This window comes from Delphinus delphis, chromosome 2, assembly GCF_949987515.2.
Source record: "Delphinus delphis chromosome 2, mDelDel1.2, whole genome shotgun sequence".
NCBI classification, from domain to species: Eukaryota; Metazoa; Chordata; class Mammalia; order Artiodactyla; family Delphinidae; genus Delphinus; species Delphinus delphis.
The window spans coordinates 159662326-159682234 of record NC_082684.1 but is presented as its reverse complement, the minus strand read 5'-3'; the positions used below and the strand labels follow the sequence as shown (position 1 = coordinate 159682234).

The 19909-nt window shown below is 38.6% G+C and overlaps 2 protein-coding genes across 7 annotated transcripts in view; one reads left to right on the top strand and one right to left on the bottom strand.

Annotated features, from left to right (window-relative positions):
• Positions 1–17646, bottom strand: part of LOC132421047 (protein adenylyltransferase SelO-like) — a 28968-nt gene extending 11322 nt beyond the window's left edge. For 2 of the 3 annotated variants that reach the window (XM_060006092.1, XM_060006089.1), the window contains exons 1-12: positions 17196–17646; positions 13730–13848; positions 12983–13111; positions 11664–11728; positions 11525–11581; positions 11336–11434; positions 11079–11146; positions 8454–8541; positions 5912–5981; positions 5082–5154; positions 3541–3624; positions 2619–2748 (exon numbers count right to left, since the gene is read on the bottom strand). In XM_060006092.1, the coding sequence (XP_059862075.1) occupies positions 2619–2748; positions 3541–3624; positions 5082–5154; positions 5912–5981; positions 8454–8541; positions 11079–11146; positions 11336–11434; positions 11525–11581; positions 11664–11728; positions 12983–13111; positions 13730–13848; positions 17196–17502 (1289 nt within the window). In that variant the 5' untranslated portion in view covers positions 17503–17646. The remainder of the gene's footprint in view (positions 1–2618; positions 2749–3540; positions 3625–5081; positions 5155–5911; positions 5982–8453; positions 8542–11078; positions 11147–11335; positions 11435–11524; positions 11582–11663; positions 11729–12982; positions 13112–13729; positions 13849–17195) is intronic. The other variant, XM_060006091.1, reaches the window with a different exon arrangement.
• A 168-nt stretch (positions 17647–17814) lies between these two features.
• The window catches only part of PDSS1 (decaprenyl diphosphate synthase subunit 1), a 47286-nt gene continuing 45191 nt past the window's right edge, over positions 17815–19909 (top strand). For all 4 annotated transcript variants that reach the window (XR_009518490.1, XM_060006088.1, XM_060006087.1 and 1 more), the window contains exon 1: positions 17815–17995. Coding sequence is in view for 3 of the 4 variants with exons in the window: in XM_060006088.1 (XP_059862071.1) it covers positions 17861–17995 (135 nt within the window). In the remaining variant the exon portion in view is untranslated. The remainder of the gene's footprint in view (positions 17996–19909) is intronic.

Below are 19909 nucleotides of genomic sequence, written 5' to 3'. Positions count from 1 at the left end.
AGCGCAGGCTCAGTATTTGTGGCACACGGGCTTAGTTGCTTCACAGCATGTAGGATCTTCCCAGACCAGGGCTCAAACCCATGTCCCCTGCATTGGCAGGCGGATTCTTAACCACTGCGCTACCAGGGAAGCCCTGGCGTATTTTAAAAATTATCTTAGACCCAAAATAATGCATTACAGATACTTCACCCAATACAATAACATTTTATTTGCCTGAATGTATGAAAATAGTGAAATACTTCATAAAAATTTAAAAATTAAAGTTATTAACTTTAAACCCATTTTTAAACAAATTGTCTATTTCTTAACATTCTTAATGTATTTTAAATTATACAGATGCTCAACACACTCTGAAGCTCCACTCCCCTGACCTTTCTGACCTTATCTCCTATGACTCTTCCCCTTGCTTATTCTGCTACAGCTACCCTGGCCTTCATGCTGTTCCTTAAACACCCACACACACTCCTGCCTCAGGACCTTTGCACAGGCTATTCCCTTGCCTATAGCACTCTTCCCCCACATATCTCTGTGGCTGCTCCTGTTACTCCTTCAAGCCTCTGCTCAAATCCAGCCCCTGACAAGGCGTGTGAGCTGCAGTAGTGCCCAACCCTATACCAGCCCTCTGGGTGTAAACACTGCTGCTTCTCTTCTGCCTTCCAGATCTTGGCGATTTCTCCTGTGGCCAACCCAACCCGTGACCAAACAGGGAAGGGCATTTTTCGACCAGTTTAGCTAAGTTGATACAGTATAAGGCCACTACATGTATATGGCTATATGATTAAGTCCTGGCCAGGGCGAAATAAGGGAAGTGATGTGTATAAATTCTGAAATGTGTCCTTCAGTATTGAGGACTTGCCTCTTTGCTTCTCCATGCTCCTACCTAGAATATGGACGTGATAGATGGTCCCATCTCAGACCATGAGGGCCACAGACAATGGATGGTGGCATAGAAAGCTAAAAGCAGTCTGGGACTCAGAAAACTGAGTCCCCATACCAGCCCTGAATTACCAACATGAATTACCATACTTTTATGTGAGGGAAAAATACATGTCCTTGTTCAAGCCACTATTATTTGGGATTTCTGTTACAAGCAACTGAATCCATACTTTATCTAATACCCTACATCTCAATCAGAGTAAAATGAAAATATTAATGGTTACGTAAGATTTCAGAAAGTATATCACCTATATACTCCATGTGAGTCAAATACTTAAGAAAGTAATCAAGGCAGAGACTTCAAGACGGAATTTAAAAAAATAATAAAAACAATGTTAGTAAGCAGTAAAATGACTAGAAATGCAGGGAGGGGGGTGGAAGGGAGATACTTCAAGGGAAAACCTACTAACAGTCTGAAATTCAAAATATTAAACTATCTTAGCAAAATGTAGCAGTTGGGTAATTAGAGGTAAAACAAAAGCATTCTAAAGGTCTCATTGGGATGGAGGGAAAAACAATGGGCAAATAGGAGCTTAGTGAGGGAAAATATTTGGAAACTTGTTCTCATATAACAGTAGAGAAAGTGGCAGAAAAACAAGATAACTGTGAGGGGTGGGGGATGCAGTAGTTTCCAAATCAAAGTTGGGGGTTGGAGAGGAATGGATAAGCTCCTCAAATCATAAAAAGGTAAGGAGAATGGGGGGAAACTAACATGTAAAATAAAACACAATGTAAGACAGAAGGAATAAAATAAATCAATTATTATAATAGATGTGAAAAGCCCACATACGTCTATTAAATCAGAAACCATCACATTGAGTTAAAACCTGGCTATGTTTTGTTTACGTTTATAAGAAACATACTTTAAAACCATGTGATAAAGATAAAAAAAATAAAGTGAGATTCAAGGCAAATACAACAAAAGTAAGCATGAATATTAATATCAGATAAGTTGAAATTGAGAGCTAAAAGTATTAATCAGGATAAAGGGGGTCACTGTATTAGGATAAAAGGCACATTTTCTGAAGGAAATATAAGAAAAAAATCAGTATGTACCAATAATGGCATATTGCACAAATTCAAAAGAATTAGAAAAAATTGCTTGCTAAAAATACAATTAAAGTGGGACATTTTAATACACATCTCTTATGAATCAAACTTATCTAATAGATAAAAAAATAAACAGAATCATAAAAGACTTGAATAATATACTCAATACATTCAATCTGATATATTAAAACGTTTGTGCACATTTTTTATATGATCATGAAATATGTACAAAAATTTATTATGTTGGACCATAAAGAAACTGTAACACATTTTGACTAGATTTTACCAAACACGTTCTTTGATCATAAAAATATGGACAAAATAAGCCCAACTACTTAGAAATTCAGAAACACTGTGATAAATAACCCTTGGATCAAAGAAGAAATAAACCATGATTTCACAGCACCTAAAAAGCAATAAATAGGAAAAGACTTTATCCTGATAACTATGGAAAAAAGCCAAAATGGTACCCCCCCAAAAAACAGATATACACACATATATATAGTTTGAAAGCCTTTGTTATTAAAGATTAAATAGTATGGTTTTAAAAATGTTTCTTGCTTTTCAAAACATGATCATTATACAAATATATTTTCACACAGATTTAATTAGTAGATTTCGGATTTACTCACAGTTGCTTTTGCCTAGGATCCAGTAATGGGTTTAGAGCTTGTAACAACTTGTTTAAATTAAACATTCCAATATTAGCCTGATTTCCTATTTTATATCTTCTTTCATCATCAGATGTGTTTGGTACAAAATCTGTTTAGAGCAAAAATACTGTTGCTTTGCAGTGGGGATAATTATAATAGTTTCTTCATTTTTAAAAAAATTATTTACTTATTTATTTATTTGGCCGTGCCACGTGGCATACAGGATCTTAGTTCCCTGACCAGGGAGTAAACCCATGCCTCTTGCAGTGGAAGCGCAGAGTTTTAACCACTGGACTGGCAGGGAAGTCCCTCTTTCTTCATTTTTAAGTTTAAACTTAATAAATTTATATATATTAGATAAAAATCTTTCTGACATTAAACGTTTAACTTCAAAGTAATGTAAATACTTAATACCCATGCACATGAAAATCTTTTAAAATATGATTATTTGCCTAATAGAGGAATACATTTCTAACCTACAAGAATTTCCAGGTTATCACACACGTACTTCAAACTCCAACTTGATAGCATGTCCCCCACAAAGCCTGCTCTGATCCTTTTACAGATTAGTAAAGCGGGACGTTAAGTTACTCATCCAAGGGCACAGATTAAGGATCAGATGCCAGAACTCAGACCCATGTCTGTCTGACAACACATTCCCTTCCTCCCCTCATGTCATCTTCTCTAATATGTCATTTTTTGAGGGCAGAGACCACAAAGGACTCAATACTGTATCCCTGTGGCACCTGGAAGATTGAGTAGCACATAAAATGACCGTTTTATGAATGAACCCAATTCTTTCTACCACCCCACTACTGAGTTAGCTATAATGGTTTATCTAAAATAAACCAGTGATAATTTTCTTAGTGAAATAAGGAATATACATATAAATCATACATACCTGGATTATAGGCCTCCATAAAACCAAATGGACCATAGTCAATTGTAATGGATAACAAACTGAAGTTATCAGTATTACAAACACCTAAAACAACAACAACAAAAGATGCCCAAAACATGACAATAAAATAATAAAGCATTTTTAACTGTATAAAATTTATACAGAATAGGAAAGGTCATGAAAATGCATTTGCTTTAGAAATGAAACAAATTATCAATTGAAAGTTTAACTGGTGAAGTCAAATAGCTTAATATATATTAAAACTGTATTTTAAAATTAAATTTAGCCTTTCATTGTATACTTCCTCCACAACCAAAGATGTCAAATACTACAGGAACAAAAGGTCCAAGAAATGAAAGCTCCTCTCATTTATCCTGAATTTCTAGCATTTATTTAAAAATATATGTTATTTGGAATGGAATTGAGACTACTAAAGAAACATTAATTAATTTTCAAAGGTTGTGAGAGGGGGAAAAGGTAAAAATATGGATATGTACCCCATAACAGTCCTTAGCTGCAGACCACCAGCAGTGTGTGGGGAGGGAGTGGGACCACCTAGGTCGGGGAGCGGGTCATGGATGGGGGCGGAGTGTGAGGCAGGAGGGAGGCAGGGAATGCATACACCAGCCCAATATAGGATAGCTGGGCATGTGGCAACAGTGTCCAGTGTAGACAGTTTCAACCTTTTTTAGAGCAGGATGACCCTGCTTATCAAAATGTTCAGCGCATATATAGACTCGAATCCAGCCAGTCCACTTTCAGGAGTTTATCCTCAGAAACTCACCTTCGAGAATGTAAAGATATAAATGCATGGTGGTCACTGCCACACAGTTCAGAACAGCAAAACCTCTGAAACACCCCCCTGCTCACCACCCTACCCACCACAGTGAGACCCAGCGAGGATGTAATTAAAGCAGATTTCAAGTTTTACAATGTGGGATCCCCCTTTGGCATTTATCTAGAGACCTTAGTACATATGTGACTTGCTTTTATTTTAAGACAGTTATTCTTAGTTCAGGCAGATATTCCTTCCAATGTAACCCCACACAGTGAATGGCTTCAGACACACACAAGCCAGCCCTACTGTTTTTGTAGGGGATATATGAATACCATCGAAAAAAAGTCTAGAAGAATTGAGATAAAATGGTTAATAACGATTCTCCTGGAGAACAGAACTCAAATGCACTTCTGTATATTTTAAATTCTTTACCATAAGCATGTAGTGCTTTTATGATTAATGGTTTTTTAAAAAGCTTTTAAAAGACCTAATATAATATATACTCACAAGGTTAAAAAGCTTTACAGGTAACAACATCAATGGGTCGAATACGCTTATTCTATTTTGTGTATCTGTTCCGTTCAAAATCATTTTAAACATGAGAAAGTTGTTTCTCTCTTGCTAAAAATAAATTCATATATTATAAATGTTATTCCTGCTCATTGGCAGGAATATTTTGAAATACACAAAAAAGAAGTCTTCTGCTTCAACAAATTAATTCTACTTTCTCATCAGAAGCATGAAATGTCAGTAGATAACTTACCATGAGCAAAACCAACAGACATCCACAAGGCAATAAGCTGTGCCGTCTCAGACACCACAGTAGAAAAAAAATCCTAAAATGAAATTTAGAAAATTTTCAGATTTTTCAGTAACATATGTTCTTTTAGGATCTTCCGATTTCCAACATGAAAAGGTGTTCTCAAAGGTGGGCCAAAAGATGACTAAAGAGATGGAAAGTAGTACGTGTAAGAAAACAATGGAAGAACATAGAGTTATTGATCCAGAAATAATATATACAAGGCTCAGGCATAGTATTATGACCAGGTTTTCTTCATGTACAATAAGAAAAGGAAAAACATTAGAATTCAGCACAGGGAGTTAAATGTAAGCAAAATGCGTTATTAAATTTTGAAATGAGTCACCAAGAAAAATAAAGGAATTTCCTTCTCTGTGGCTGTTAAAAGAAAGAAAAAGTTAATGAAGATCAAAAACTTTCCACAAGAATAGAAAATCACATTTGCCTATTATGTATGCATTTATTTTAGAACTACTACTATAGAAATACCTATATATCCAACATGTGAGAAAACAATGTATGTGACCAAGTTACAAATGCTGCTCAAAAAGTAATGTATATAGTCAGGATGTAGCCGCACCTGTTCTCTTTTTCTAGCTACCTTTCAAACAGAACAACTTCCTTATCTATGTCTTGTTTACAAGGTGGTTCATCGTCTCTTTCTTTAACAAAATGTTCAAAATGCTCTACATTTCCTTTTTTAACTTTAGATTTTTAAGTGCTAAGTTGTAACCACTAAGGTGGCCGGCCAATGATAGAAAACAGAGTATTGTCCTTTCTTTTAAAAAACTTACCAAATATCTGTTAGGTTCCTTGACATCTACTGAGGGGAAGTGTTCCTGTATGATGAAGTCTAGTAACATCCTAGAGATAAAGGGGAGATAGCATCAGTGTTCCTCAGAATACAGTATTGAGTATCCAATCATCTCAATCCACTCCTGACATTCATGAATTCATTAGATGTATGCTTAGAATTTTAAAAAGTAAAAGAAGGGCTTCCCTGGTGGCACAGTGGTTGAGAGTCCGCCTGCCGATGCAGGGGACACGGGTTCGTGCCCCGGTCCGGGAAGATCCCACACGCCGCGGAGCGGCTGGGCCCGTGAGCCGTGGCCGCTGAGCCTGCGCGTCCGGAGCCTGTGCTCCACAACGGGGGAGGCCACAAGAGTGAGAGGCCCGCGTACCGCCAAAAAAAAAAAAAAAAAAAAGTTAAATAAGATTTTACTCCCAAAATAGCCATAGAGAAATATTTCCTCAATACCAATCACAACTGGAAATATGTTTCTAAGATCATATTAGATGCCATCTTATTATGTTACAAATTCAGATTAATTCAATAAACATCCATTGAGAACCTCCAAGTGCTAGGAAAAAGAATGACAGACCCAAACCCAGACATTAAAGAGCACACAGTCTATTAGGGGAGAAGAACATCTGAAGAAATAATGACATTACCGTATAATACATGCAATAATAGAAATATATAAAAAGTATAAAGATAACAGAGCAGAGAATGATTATTTATGTGTGGAAGGTCATGTAAGGTTTCACAAATAAGATGTCAAAAAAATTGGCCAAGGTTTGAAGTTAAAATATTTAAGTTGTATATGTATCCTATGTTTAATTCCCTGTTTTAACTGACTAATGAGTTGAGTAACTATTGATACTATTGCATTGGATAAGAGAGAATCCTGAAAATAACTGGGGGTTGTAGATATGACTTAGGAATTATTAAAGTCCAGTAGGAGTGAGTTTGTTTAGAGTGGATTAGAGAATTGTTTCAGGCACTTGGGAAACAAAAAGGCATACATACATAGTCATGTTAGCCAGTCCAGTCATTTTAAGGATAAAGTGCTCACCAATATACATCAAATGTCATAGAGATAAGTGAAATATAACTGAACTATGACCACCAGATAGAACAATTTCAGTGACATAGTGAATCTGAGCAGAAGTGACCCAAAAAAAACAAATGAGAAGTGAAAATGCCCAGTGAGAGGAGACCTCTCTCTCAACAAGCTGGGATGGCCCTGAGTTCAGTAAACATTTGCTAAAAAGACTCAGAGGACGGTCGTGACAATGGTGATGACTTCTCTGCTCTGCGCGTTCACTTCCCTTTCCCCATTCTCTCCGTGGACCAGGTATCTGGATTTACTAAGCTGATACCTACAGTGTAGGATTCATATTTCAAATGATTCTGGTTTGTCTAAGAGAATTTTTTTCTTATATATTCTAATGGCTTTTTAGAACTGTATGCTCTTAACAAATGGAAACAGAATTCCTCTTAAAGGAGTAAATATTTTTAAAAATTTATTTATTTATTTTTGGCTGCATTGGGACTTTGTTGCTGAGCGCCGGTTTTCTCTAGTTGCAGTGAGCGGGGGCTGCTCTTTGTTGTGGTGTGCAGGCTTCTCACTGCGGTGGCTTCTCTTGTTGCGGAGCATGGGCTCTAGGCACGTGGGCCTCAGTAGTTGTGGTACGCAGGCTCAGCAGTTGTGACTCGCAGGCTCTAGAGCACAGGCTCAGTAGTTGTGGCGCACAGGCTTAGCTGCTCTGCGGCATGTGGCATCTTCCTGGACCAGGGTTCAAACCCATGTCCCCTGCATTGGCTGGTGGATTCTTAACCACTGCGCCACCAGGGAAGTCGGGAGTAAATGTTTTTGTTTGAAGAAACGTCCTGCTAAGTTGGCTTGAGGAAGACAAACTTTGTGAGTGCAGATTCCACAGGCACCAAGGCATCAGAGTTTGATGGAAGATATACTGCATGACACAAGGGGAAGAGCTTTTGCTCTTTTGAAGGAACCATTCATCTGTCTTCCCTGAAGAAATCTCCAGTAAGATTTGTTCTTAAGCGCTTTGTGCAATTTCAGTCTGTTCTTTGTTTGCTTTTGTCCTGTTGAAGGGACTGAGCTTCATGTCTGGGTCAACCCAGTATGAAACAGGCATCACACACATGTCAAAACCAGAGTCCAGGAAAGAAGACATATGAGACAGGGGACGCATCCTGGGAATCCCAGAACTTGGAAGGGAATTGCAGAATTGGGGAGTTTGAGTCACTTCCACCCAGGTGTCTGGGTAGCACAGAGGCCCTCAGTTCCACCTGGGTTGCACACTAGATAAAAGCATTCCTTGAGAAAAGGGTCTACTGGGTCTAAACCCTTCTCTTTCAGCCTCATAGAAACCCACACGATATTAGGCACACAGCAAGTGTTGAAAATATCTATTAATTGAAATTTTGGGTTTTACTTACAAGAAAACCAAAAATATTTTAACTTCACAGCACATAAATAAGCATTTCTTTCAATTGTCTTCTACCATTGGAAAAAATGGTTTTCTAACCTTAGTAAATCCAGTTCACCATAATGAGCCAAAATTTCTAACGATCCAATTCTAAACCATGATTTTGCAACACGCAGCACTACTGCACCTGGAAAAGAAACATTTATTTTAGCATAAACTATTTTAAACTACGCAAACACAGCATAATATGCTTTTCTTTAAAATGAAATTACTTTAATAAAAAAGAATACAGTGGTTGGATTTATCAGAAAAACAATTAATTTACATCCTAGAAAGGGTCAAGGATTTTTCTGTCTTTCTTTATGCCTGAATCAGTTAGAATGTGAGGAACCACAACACCTTCAGAAATACTGAGGCCCCAGCCTAGTGAGATGCTGCTTGGTTAAACTGTTAGGCTCCCACTGTCTCCTCAGTTGTGACCTTTTCCCTGTACCTCACCCTGAAATATAGAATTAGTGGAATATTTCTGTGGCACAGTCCCTGTACATGACTTCTATTTGTGTAACTAATTGGAAATTAACTTCAATTTAAAAAATTTGCATATGTTCTAACTTATGAATATGCTGAAGAAATACAGTGAATCTATGCATTTTGTGATTGTTTGTAGCCTTCTATTTCCGCCTTCCGTTCTGATCGTAGACATTAGTAATACAATTAGTAAATGAAGTCACGCTTTTTTCTTATAAGGAATGCTGTACTGACACGTGTTTCCATGTCAAGGTGAGGTCTATCCCAGATGACAAAGCTGCTGCTCTGCTGGTGCTGTCCTTCAGTGAAACACCATACTCGCTGCTACCTCTGGGCCTCTGTTCACTTCTCCCTGCCTCAACCCCTCTTCTCTCCATACTGAAATCCTTGCTAACTTTCTAATCTTGTGCTCAAGGTCAATTCCCACTTCCTCCATAAAGCTAACCGGATTGCCCTTTTCCTAACCTCAGATTATTTATTATTCATTTGCTATGGAGTCTATAGTGTCTATTGCTATAGACACTATTGCTATAGTGTCTGAAGACTGAGTTTCTTAAGACCAGGGACCACGGTATATACTTATTACTCCTGGACCCCCAGAGATGAGTCCAGTGGTATGCACAGAAAAGGGCTAATTAGTATTTTCTGGGTTGACTAAGTTATCCATATAGTCAGGACTCATTCACGCTAGTAATCTGAATATTTATTTTCATGTGGTTTTTTTTTTTAGCAATAAAAATACATTCATTTAGAAAATAAAGAGCTCAATAGATGATTCTGAATGTTTGCTTTATAAATAGCCATTGAATCACTGAATGTCATTACTGAAAGACATAGAAGGTGTCATCTCATCTAACCCCTCATTTTAGTTGGAGAAACGGGAAAAATGTGACTTGCCCAAAGTCACAAATCAATTCCCACAGAGCCGGTTAGAGGTTTCACATATTCTTTTTGCCCGTCCAGCTCTTTTCCTACAGTGTCTGCTGGGCAAATATTAGGGAAAAGCACAATCAAAATATCTGTATATGACTTAGATGTGGAAATTCTATGAACGGCCTAAAAAGGAGAAATACTTGAAATAATTTGAAACCATTAAGTTTGGTTTCCGAACCATCTAATTCAAAATTCAGATTAACAGGGAATTCCCTGGTGGTCCAGTGGTTAGGACTCTGCCCTTTCACTGCTGAGGGCCTGGGTTCAATCCCGACCAGATCCTGGTCGGGATTGAACCCACAGGCTATGAGGCGCGGCCCAAAAAAAATTCACATTAACAATATACACGTCACAGACATAAAAGTAGTATTGTGCCCATCATATTAACAGTCTGTGATCGGAATCTCATTTCCAATCACCATAAACAAAAAGACCTAAATAGCTGTTAAAGCCCCATGTGCAGTAATAGTATGCATTTTATCCAGATAATATTAAAGAGGAGAGAGAGAGATGCCTTAAAGATAAATAACCTTTAATTCCTGTTTAATTAACATGAATACTCTAGGGGGATTATTATGAAAACCTTATCAAAACATATTTTTCCCAAAGCAGAACATAAAATGAAGAACATAAAATGTTCTCTTATTGAATCACTATAAACAGCAGTAAAAACGCTGGCCCGTAACACAGTGATGTCCAAGGGGCCCAATAAAGCAAGTAGGGCTGTCAGCGGTTCTCAATAGCTCTGCATTTTAAATAGTTAAATATGTTTCTTATTGATTTTCAGGTCTCCTGCCTCTCCAGAGACTCAGAGTCAAGTTTCTCTCGCTCTTCCTTTTTCACTGCTCTATGGCGCTTTCTCATCCCCTTTCTAATTTATTTCTGACCTACTAAAAGCTGAAGAAAAAGTTAACCGAACTTATTGGAAGTAAACATGAAGTAAGAGCAATCAGGATCTGAGGTAAAGTCTGAGGGGGTCTCCTGGGAAGGAAGTATATGAATGTTCATGCACTGGCTTTATAATGTTTTGCTGGCTGTTCATAAACTTCCCAGGTTAACTTCCCAGAAGTTTGTTGTTCGAAAAGGATGGATTAGTGATGTAAGGGTGTGGGAAAGGATATTCTATTATAATATCATAACACTGAAATTACATCATGAAGATCCCCAGGTCATGTTTTAAGAAGACTGCAAAGATGCCCAATTTCTGTTGTTCCTGAAGAACTTAGTCTAACTTTATGTAAGTGTTCTAAGAACTGCTATTACCTCGTTCTTTCACAACGTTTCCATTGTAGAACTGATCTCTCCATACTGCATCATCACTTACAACCAGACTGAAAGGTAAGAGAATCAAACAAAGTTATACTGTACTGTACTTCTAGCAAGCTCTCAAGAAGTAACTAAAACTATAAGAAACGATGAGAAATCATGCTATTGGGGGTTTATCTGCTCACTTGACTGACACATTTCTGGAGATAACATGATGCAGTCCTGAAAGTTAGCTTCAAGGGAAGAGGAATTACCTTGCAGCTCTGCTAGTGGGAATTCTGAGATAGTACATAGCCTCACTACACAAAAATTCTCTCACGGAGGAACGAAGCACAGCTCTGCCGTCGCCATTTCTATGGGTAATATGATAAAAAAGATTTTCAGTTATAATTAAGATAACACCAATTTTTATTTAGATGACTAAAAAAAAAAAAAAGAAGTACCGGGAGTATGGGGTTTTTCCTGAGCCTTTTAATTGGAGCTCCCACTTTTCACCCTGCCTTAAAAAAAAAAAACCTAAATATTAGCAGATTTGTGTTAATATTGAGCAGAAAAGCTATTATTCAAGAAAACATGTAGTACCTGTTCATGTAAATTCCAATAAGATGGGCTCTTCCATCCCCGAGCTGATCTGCCCATATCCCAAACTAAAAGGGAAAATTATTCATGTTTATTAACCTTTAAAGTTTTTGTTGTAATTTATAATCAAAGTTACCTTGTCAAAATTGAAAATGGAATAGTGCATTTTTAAGATTATAACAATCAACAACCTGAATAAAGGTGAAAATAAAATTCAATCCATAAGACGTAACTGAAATTCATTTAAAAAACATAAATTTAAGACATATAATTAATTTCTTCATCATCTTATAGCTGAGCTCAAGTTTGTTAGGTGTAGAATACTGAGAACTGATCTATTTAATTCCAGAATAGGAACTAGGAATGATTTATTAGTAGAAAATTTGCCTATACTATACACATACAATATAAAATCAGGAGCATACTGTACCTGAAAAAATTGCTTTTGAATGTACATGGTTAACTGTTTCCAAACTTTTCTGTTAAAATTTGTTTGTGGTTGTTCAGCTCCCAGCTGTGCCACTTACTAGTTGTGGAAATTTGTTTGAGTAACTTAATCTCACTGAGACTGACCTTTCACTTCTGTAAAATGGGAAAACCCTTGCCAGATTGTTGTAAGAATGAATGTTCATATACGCAAAATGCCCTGCATTGTGTCCAACACACCCAAGTGATCAAAAGATGGTAATTATTATTATTGCCAACAATTACTTGCTAAGTTAAACATCACTCTATTCTCTTAAATTAATCAATTAATCTTTAACTCACAAGAAAGTCACAGCAATTTCAACAATTGGTTCTGTGTTTCCTCTCCTTTTTTTAAAATCAGATTCCACACATTGAACTTGCTTCAACGTCTTGCTGTATTTCTAGAAGGTGCCTTCTTAATTGCTTCAGCATGTATAACATCCCCAATTAATCCTGACTTAATTTCTAGCAGTTCTAAAACTGTTCTACAGCTATCCTGCCAAAATTATATTCTATTTGCCCTTCTGAGGCTTTTATATTGACTCACTGTGTGGCCTGACTTTGCCTAAATCTCTTGCCAAAACTCCACTGAATGAATTCTCTAGCAATAATCACAGAAATGTTATATTGTGCTGCCCCAGTTTTCTCAATTCCATTAGAAAAACTTACACCCTAGCTTTATCACAAGAAATCACATCAGCTAATCTATATATGACACATTCTTTTAGAAACATCTTCTTGAAGTCTCAATACACTAATATTAGAAATTAATGCAAAATAACTTCTTCAATAGGATAGCATTTCTACCAGCTGTTTATATTTGCATAAGGAAGTGATATTGGTGCTACTCTTACCTGGTGGCCCCCATATCTGTGAGCCAATGGAATGGATCCAGGTACTATCTTTTCGCCACTTACAAGCTGGATAAAATCATCTGTTTCTGAGACAGACAAATCAAGGTCCAAAATATCTTCTAGCACTTGCTGAGGCAGGAAAAGAAAAATCTTCTTACAAACTTAAGTAATCCTTTAATAGTTTTTGAGAAAATAAACTTTATGGAAGAAAGAAAATTAAAAGGATAAACTTCTTCCAAAATTACATTAATATTTTCTCAGAAGAGATGTACCATACTTTCTAGGATTATTTATGCTACTTGGGAAAATTAGGTCTATTAGATAGTTCTAAAATTGTTATGGCTTTCTTATTATGCATGGTAAAATAATATTCTTCCTAGTACATATTCTTTAAAGGAACTAGAAAAAAATAAATGTCCTATTGTTATCCCAAATTCATCTATATCATGAGAGAATAATTTAGAATTTGTTATTGGAGCCCCTTTCTAAGAATTTAACTCATTTACCCCTTTTTTCCACAAAAGTGTGTTTTCCTTGTAAGATAACTTTAAAATGAAACTGAGTACTAGGCTCCAGGCATAAGTATCAAAAAGTGACTTCTAAGAATGACATTCTCCAAGTTACAAATTTTAAACACAAAGATAATCATTTATCAATAGATTAACAATTTAACTCTGAAAAAAATATTACTAATTTTTTAGACAAAAGTTATAGTGAGTTAAGTGTTGTGAAAAAGTAAAGCCTAACCTTTGAAACTGCTACAAGATGTACTCTTGATTTGAAAGGAGTGGGGAAGGCAATTGAGAAAACACAGTTTTTCACTTTACGCACATAATTTTCTTTAACAGGATCAATTGGCAACACAGCTGATAAAAGAAAAAAGACAACCCTTCTTAATGTTCTCATTTGTTGCATATACAGCATTAATCGTCCTTAGAAAGCCTACAGTTGTTTAACAAAATCAACTTAAACTACTACTTTGTTCATACTTTGTTATTTAAAGACTTATTTTCAACCATATCTATTCAATATTCATATATTACAGTATATTAAACTGTCCAAGAAGATGGGAGATGAAAAAAGTTTAAAACAAGACACATACCCTGTCTTCAAAGATTTTCACTTATGGGAGACCAACGGGATGTGCAATTTATTTATAAATAAGAATATATGAATAAAATGAGGTGAGCTGCATTACAGTATCAGAATTACAGTACTGGCCAATCCAGTAGATCCAACCAAAAAAATATTTGACACTTAATCACATTCTTTCTGCCCTTCAGAAAAATCATAATTAATTGAAGGAAACAGATACATACATAAATAACTCTAAACCAGGCAACAGATGGTTTTACTAAATGTACAAAACTGCTTCCAATCCCATCAGAAACTTCAAAACATTTGATACGTGCCTGTTCACAGGGCTAGAATTCTAAAAATTGCCTCTAAAGAGATAAACTATGTTTCATGAAGTCCATGCACTAAAGCCCATATACTTTATTTAAAAAGCTGTAGAGAAAAAAAGAGAGCTTTGGGCATGCTTTAGATACTCAGAAAATGTTTACTTTTAAGTACAATTCTTAAAATCTTAATGTTTTCCTAATCCAAACAAATTAAAACAAAAAATAGAAGAGGACAGGTGTATTACTAAAACAAGGGACACAAAAACCTATGTTTCTGGATAGAGATATTATCAGGATGTCACTGTCACCAAATTTTTACTAAACATAATGGAAATCCAATCAAATTATTTACTAAACATAATGGAAATCCAGTCAAAAATCGTAGTAGGATTTTTTTTTGAAGAAAGAAAGTGTAAATCTGAGAAAACACTTTTTTAAATAACAGAAATGGGAGCTTCTTTATCATTTTAAAAATTGTAAAAATAACTATCCCCAAAAATAATGCTATCCCCAATATAGATGCAAAAATCAATGGGACTCCATAAAAAGCACAGAAACAGTCCAAAGTAATGTAAGAATTCCCTATATAATGAAAACAATATTTTGAATCAGTGGAGAAAGGTGGCATCATGTCAATTTGTTCAATTGTTTGGAATAACTCCTTTTTATTCCACACAAGCCTAGGTGAACTAAATGTCAGTTATAATAGAAACAAGAGAATTCTTATATCTTCTCCATATAAGTAAAAAACAGGCAAACGTGGGTCAGATTTAGCTCTTTACACTTTCCCCTAAGTACATGGTGAATAAGGCAGCATCATGGGGGAACAAATGGGTAGCCAACCAAAAAACAGATTTTAGTATCCATCAAGAAAACCTGACTATGATTAGGAGCAGATGATCCAATAGTGTATTTTCTTCTCTTTTAGGAGAGCCTCTGTGTGGAAATAGACTAAATTATATAATTAATGCATTATCTTTTAGGATGCTCTAAAATTTTAGTAGAGCATGGGCAGTATATAACGTTTCACTAATACTTATTTTTTTGTACTGATTGACTCACATTTTGGCAAGGCAGCTGATCACCTAACACCTGTGATCACTGGCCAGGGAACAAAAAAGACTAATTGCTTCAGAGGTACCCAGTCCTCACCCTTGTTACATTTAGCGAACTAATCAGTCATAGACTAAGACCCCAGAGAAAATTCCAAATGCATGTTAACCCGTTATCTTAACATTTCAGAGAAATCGGTAGTAGAAATAAGGGTATTATTTCAAGTCTTCAGAATTCAGTTTGGTCTAAGAATATGAAATGCACAAAAATTGCTCACCTTTCAGTGCAACTCTTCTCTCAATCAATGTTGTTACCAGAGTTACATTGATAATTCATTTATCAGTTATCTAATAACATCAGGATGAGGTGTTTCTATGCAGTACTATGAAACAATATATGGTTATATTTTGTATGTAATCTCTCCTTGGCTGTAAAACCTGGTCTTACCTAATGTTTTGAACAGTATCATCATTATGGAAATAAAATGTCTTCGAGTGTAGCCAATTCTCCAATATCAAAATAACTTTGAAAATGTTTCAACTGTACACTTATTCCATTTTTATCAGTGTGGCTAGCTGTTTCATTTGTATAAGTGCAGTCAAAAAGGCCCAAGCCATTTCTAGACTGTGCACGACAGGAGTCTGTTCTTTGGCAATTACTTGCACAGCTTAGACAATGTTTTAACTTTCTAGACTCATGCTTGGCCTAGTTGGGTCAAAGGAACTACTTTGTATTCTGCATGTCCTGTTGGTGGGTTATTGTTCATGGGAAGTTTAGCTATACTATAATGGTGGAGGCCTTCACAAATTTCATCTGCCTTCCCCCCTACTTAGCTTTGCCAAATTACATCTTTTTAAGAGCTAGGTTATTGTTTTAATCTGGGTAAACAATTTCTAAATGAAAATGGCATAACAGAATTGTGTAGTGCTCTATCTACCAACTATGTGAGCTTGGGCAAGACACTTAATTCCTATATGTTTCTCTACCTATAAGAAAAGGGCAAATGAAAATATTCTAAGTCACAGGATTGTTGCAAGTACAAGTGTTTACTGCAACACTCTATTTTGGCCAACTCCACCTGTGGATATTTCTTAATACATAAACCTCGATCAAGATAAGCCACAGGTGCATATTAACAACATTAATTTGTAAAGCACCTGACATCTTTTATATAATATTCTTCAAAATTAGGGGAAAAAAACCTCAATAAAACTGACATTTTAAAAAACTTCTTTATTATATGCTTTTATTCAGTTAAAAAATTTTGAAGATAAATGTAAAAATGTGCTCAGCTATACGGGTACTTGCATTCTTTAATGCAAAATGCATGAGTCAGAAGAACAAGAAAAAATATCAGAGCATCACATTTGCCTGTTTGCTGGTCTATTTTCTCATAAGAGTGAATTTTTTGAGGACAGAGTTAAGCTTCTTCTATTTCTGTATCCCCAATGCTTACACTTTCTCTGACAGGCTTTGTGCGTTTGTACGCATGTACTGAATGATTAATTATATCACTTCTCTTATAAAGACACCCTCTCATTACCATGAGAAGAGTAGATCTGGCCACAGAATTAAGGAAAGGTCTTTCTAACCCTTAACGGGCATTAATCCTGTCCATTCTCCAGTATTCCCTGGGCTGGTTACAAGTAGGTTCAACATTACCAAATATTAAACAACTTCGCACAGCTCAGTACACCCACGAGCGGGACTCACATATCCAGATGTGAGCAAGATTGCCAAACTAGGCCACAATATACCTATAAGGTTTTCAGAGGAGAGCGTCCAGAAGTCGAGAGACGAGGCTAATCTAACTTCTCTTTCACAATAGCCCTGCTCGGGGTTTGACTTGTTACTGTAAAGATGCAAAAGGCTGGCACTTCCTGCAAGGCCAGGTCGCCATAAGGAGCAGACGACGGCGTGGCAGGTAACACCCAAGAGAAGCAGCCGCGGAAACTGGAGCCTCCGGATTAGGCAGCACAACAGGAACCCGATGCTTCGCGTCCTACTTCTGCCTAAATACGCAACAGGAAAGTTCGTGATTGTTCGTCGGGCGCCCTGTAGCATTTCTAGATGACAGCCGGTCTAACACGGGTGCATTTTTGCGGAGACTGCTGGAGGCACCGGCTGGGCGGGGTCGGGGGAGGCCGCTCCCCAGAAGGAAGATCACGCTAGTTTCTCCCGAGCCAGCGGCGGGCGGGCGGGCGGGGTTACGAGGGGATCTAGCCGCCCCACCGCCGCTCAGCCCCCTGCGGCCGCTCCTCCTCCTCCGGGGCGGGACGCGCCCTCGGGAGAAGCGAGAAGGGGCGGGGCTGGCGAGGCAGAAGCTCTTCCGCTGCCGGGCTTCCGGCTCCGGGTTCCGGCAGGAGGGGCCGCCGGGCCAGAGGCGGGGCTGCAGCTCTGCCGCGACTTTCAGACGCGGACCATGGCCTCGTGCTGGTGGCGGTGGCGGCGCGGCTGCTCCTGGAGGCCGGCGGCGCGGAGTCCCGGGCCCGGCTCCCTCGGCCGCGCGGGACTGTCCGGGCTGCGCGCCGCCGCCGCCGCTGCATCCCGCGCGCAGGTGAGGCCGGGTAGCGCGCGCCGTAGCTGGGCGCAGAGGTCACCGCACTAATGACAGCGGCGCCGCAGAATGAATGAGGGCGAGCTGCACGAGCGGCGGGCGGGGGCTGCGGGGCTGCGCTGGGACGCGACCCAGGGCTGGCGGGGCACCGAGGACGGGACAGAACCGAGGGGTGGGCGACCCGCGCGGGGCTGCAGAGCCGTGTCCTGGGGACGGGGGAGCGTCTCGGGTGTGGGGAAGGGACGGTGAGAAGCCAGGTCCCGGGGAAACGCAGGTGTGGCCCAGTGGTCTCTTGGGGTATGCGTAAAGCGTGGAGAGCGTCTGCAGGTGTTTCCTTTCGAGTTACAGCCAGGGCTTCGGGGGCAACAGAACTTAATTGGGATTTTAGAGCAAAAGGTGCTCTGAGCGCTCAGAGATACGGAGGGTCCGGGTAGCCTCGGAATAGGCGGAAAAGTCTCGTGGAGAACGCAGGGCTGATGCTTAGAGTGGACCGGAGTTCAGTCCTGCGGTAGTTGTTTCGGAGGGAGGGCACACCTGGACGGGCTGGAAGGAGAAGAGGCCTGAGGATGTCGCAAGTGGAGAAACCTTGATTTTTAAATCGACCTATGACTTCTTGAAGCAGAGTCAGAATCTGAGCACTAACCGTGACTCCCTGACGCTCTCCCCTGTTGCCTTTGGACTCCGTCTCATTTTTCTCCCTTTCCGGTCAGTTTAGCTCCTGTGTATTGACAAGTTTCTATGGCTCTGTGAGTCCTTTGCCGCACTTTGTAGTGATTAATTCCTGGCGTACCACAGGCTAGGCTCGTACTGGTAAGCATAACCACGCAAGGCCTGTGGACTCACTGTCCTTTTAGAGACTTCTCCGGTCGCATAGTAATTGTATGTGTTCTCCTCTCATCCTCCAGGCTCATTTTTTTTTAAAGTTTATTTGAATTTAGGACTCTTCCGTTTCAGTCAGATTTGGTGCACTTCCGTGTCCATCAAAGACCATTTCCCAATATGAAATATGTAGTATTTCTAAATGTCTACTTTGGGATACATATGCATACATAATCACAACTTATCCAAAATAGACATTTGGAGAGAGAATGGCCGCTGGGCTAGTCTGGATTAGGCAGTAAAGAGAGATATGGGAGAAAGAGAGTCTGCTGGGATCCATTTCAGTACTGTCCTAGCCAGCCTTCAGATATTTCCAGTACCGCAGATGAGGATGTTATTTGGAGAGATGGATGTACCCACCACTGATGCTACTGATACTTCTTTTCTTTGATGCTCCTTATTTATTTATTTATTTTTAAATTCCATGCCCATTAAACAACTATCTTAGCCACAGAAAGGGTGCTTTCCTGGAGAGAATATGCTGGATGTCTTCCATGTCTGCCTTAATGACCACAAGGAGGAGCCTTGCTGGTAATGCCAGTACCGTGTATTTCTGATTCGTGTCAGTGGTATTTTTCACTGTAAATACATGAGCCTTCTGGTGTCTGCCTCAGGAGGGTGTGTTGTGGCTAGTTCAAGTCCGTTAGGGCCTGATAGTCCTTGGGGACGAAGAGCAACAACAGTAAAGCCACGCCCGTCTCTCCCAGCACAGCTCCATTTTTCCTGATGTTTGTATGTTCTCTCAACTTCTTCATTGGTAGTGTTCAAACATCTTGGAATAGGACAGAAACCAGTGTGTATATGATTGTAACAAATCGCTTGTCAGTATGTCTTGATTCTTACTCAGCATTTTCTCTTTTTTAAAAAAAGTAACTTCATGAGAGGCAAGGTTGGCTTTCAGGGAGAATATGTGATGGAAAGACACAAAATCGGAATTGGGAGATGGTTGTTGCCTTGCTAGCAGTGGCACACCAAGTGGCTCCAGTCACACCACTCCCTTTGAATACTTTCCTGTTCTCCTGAGCACCTCTAACC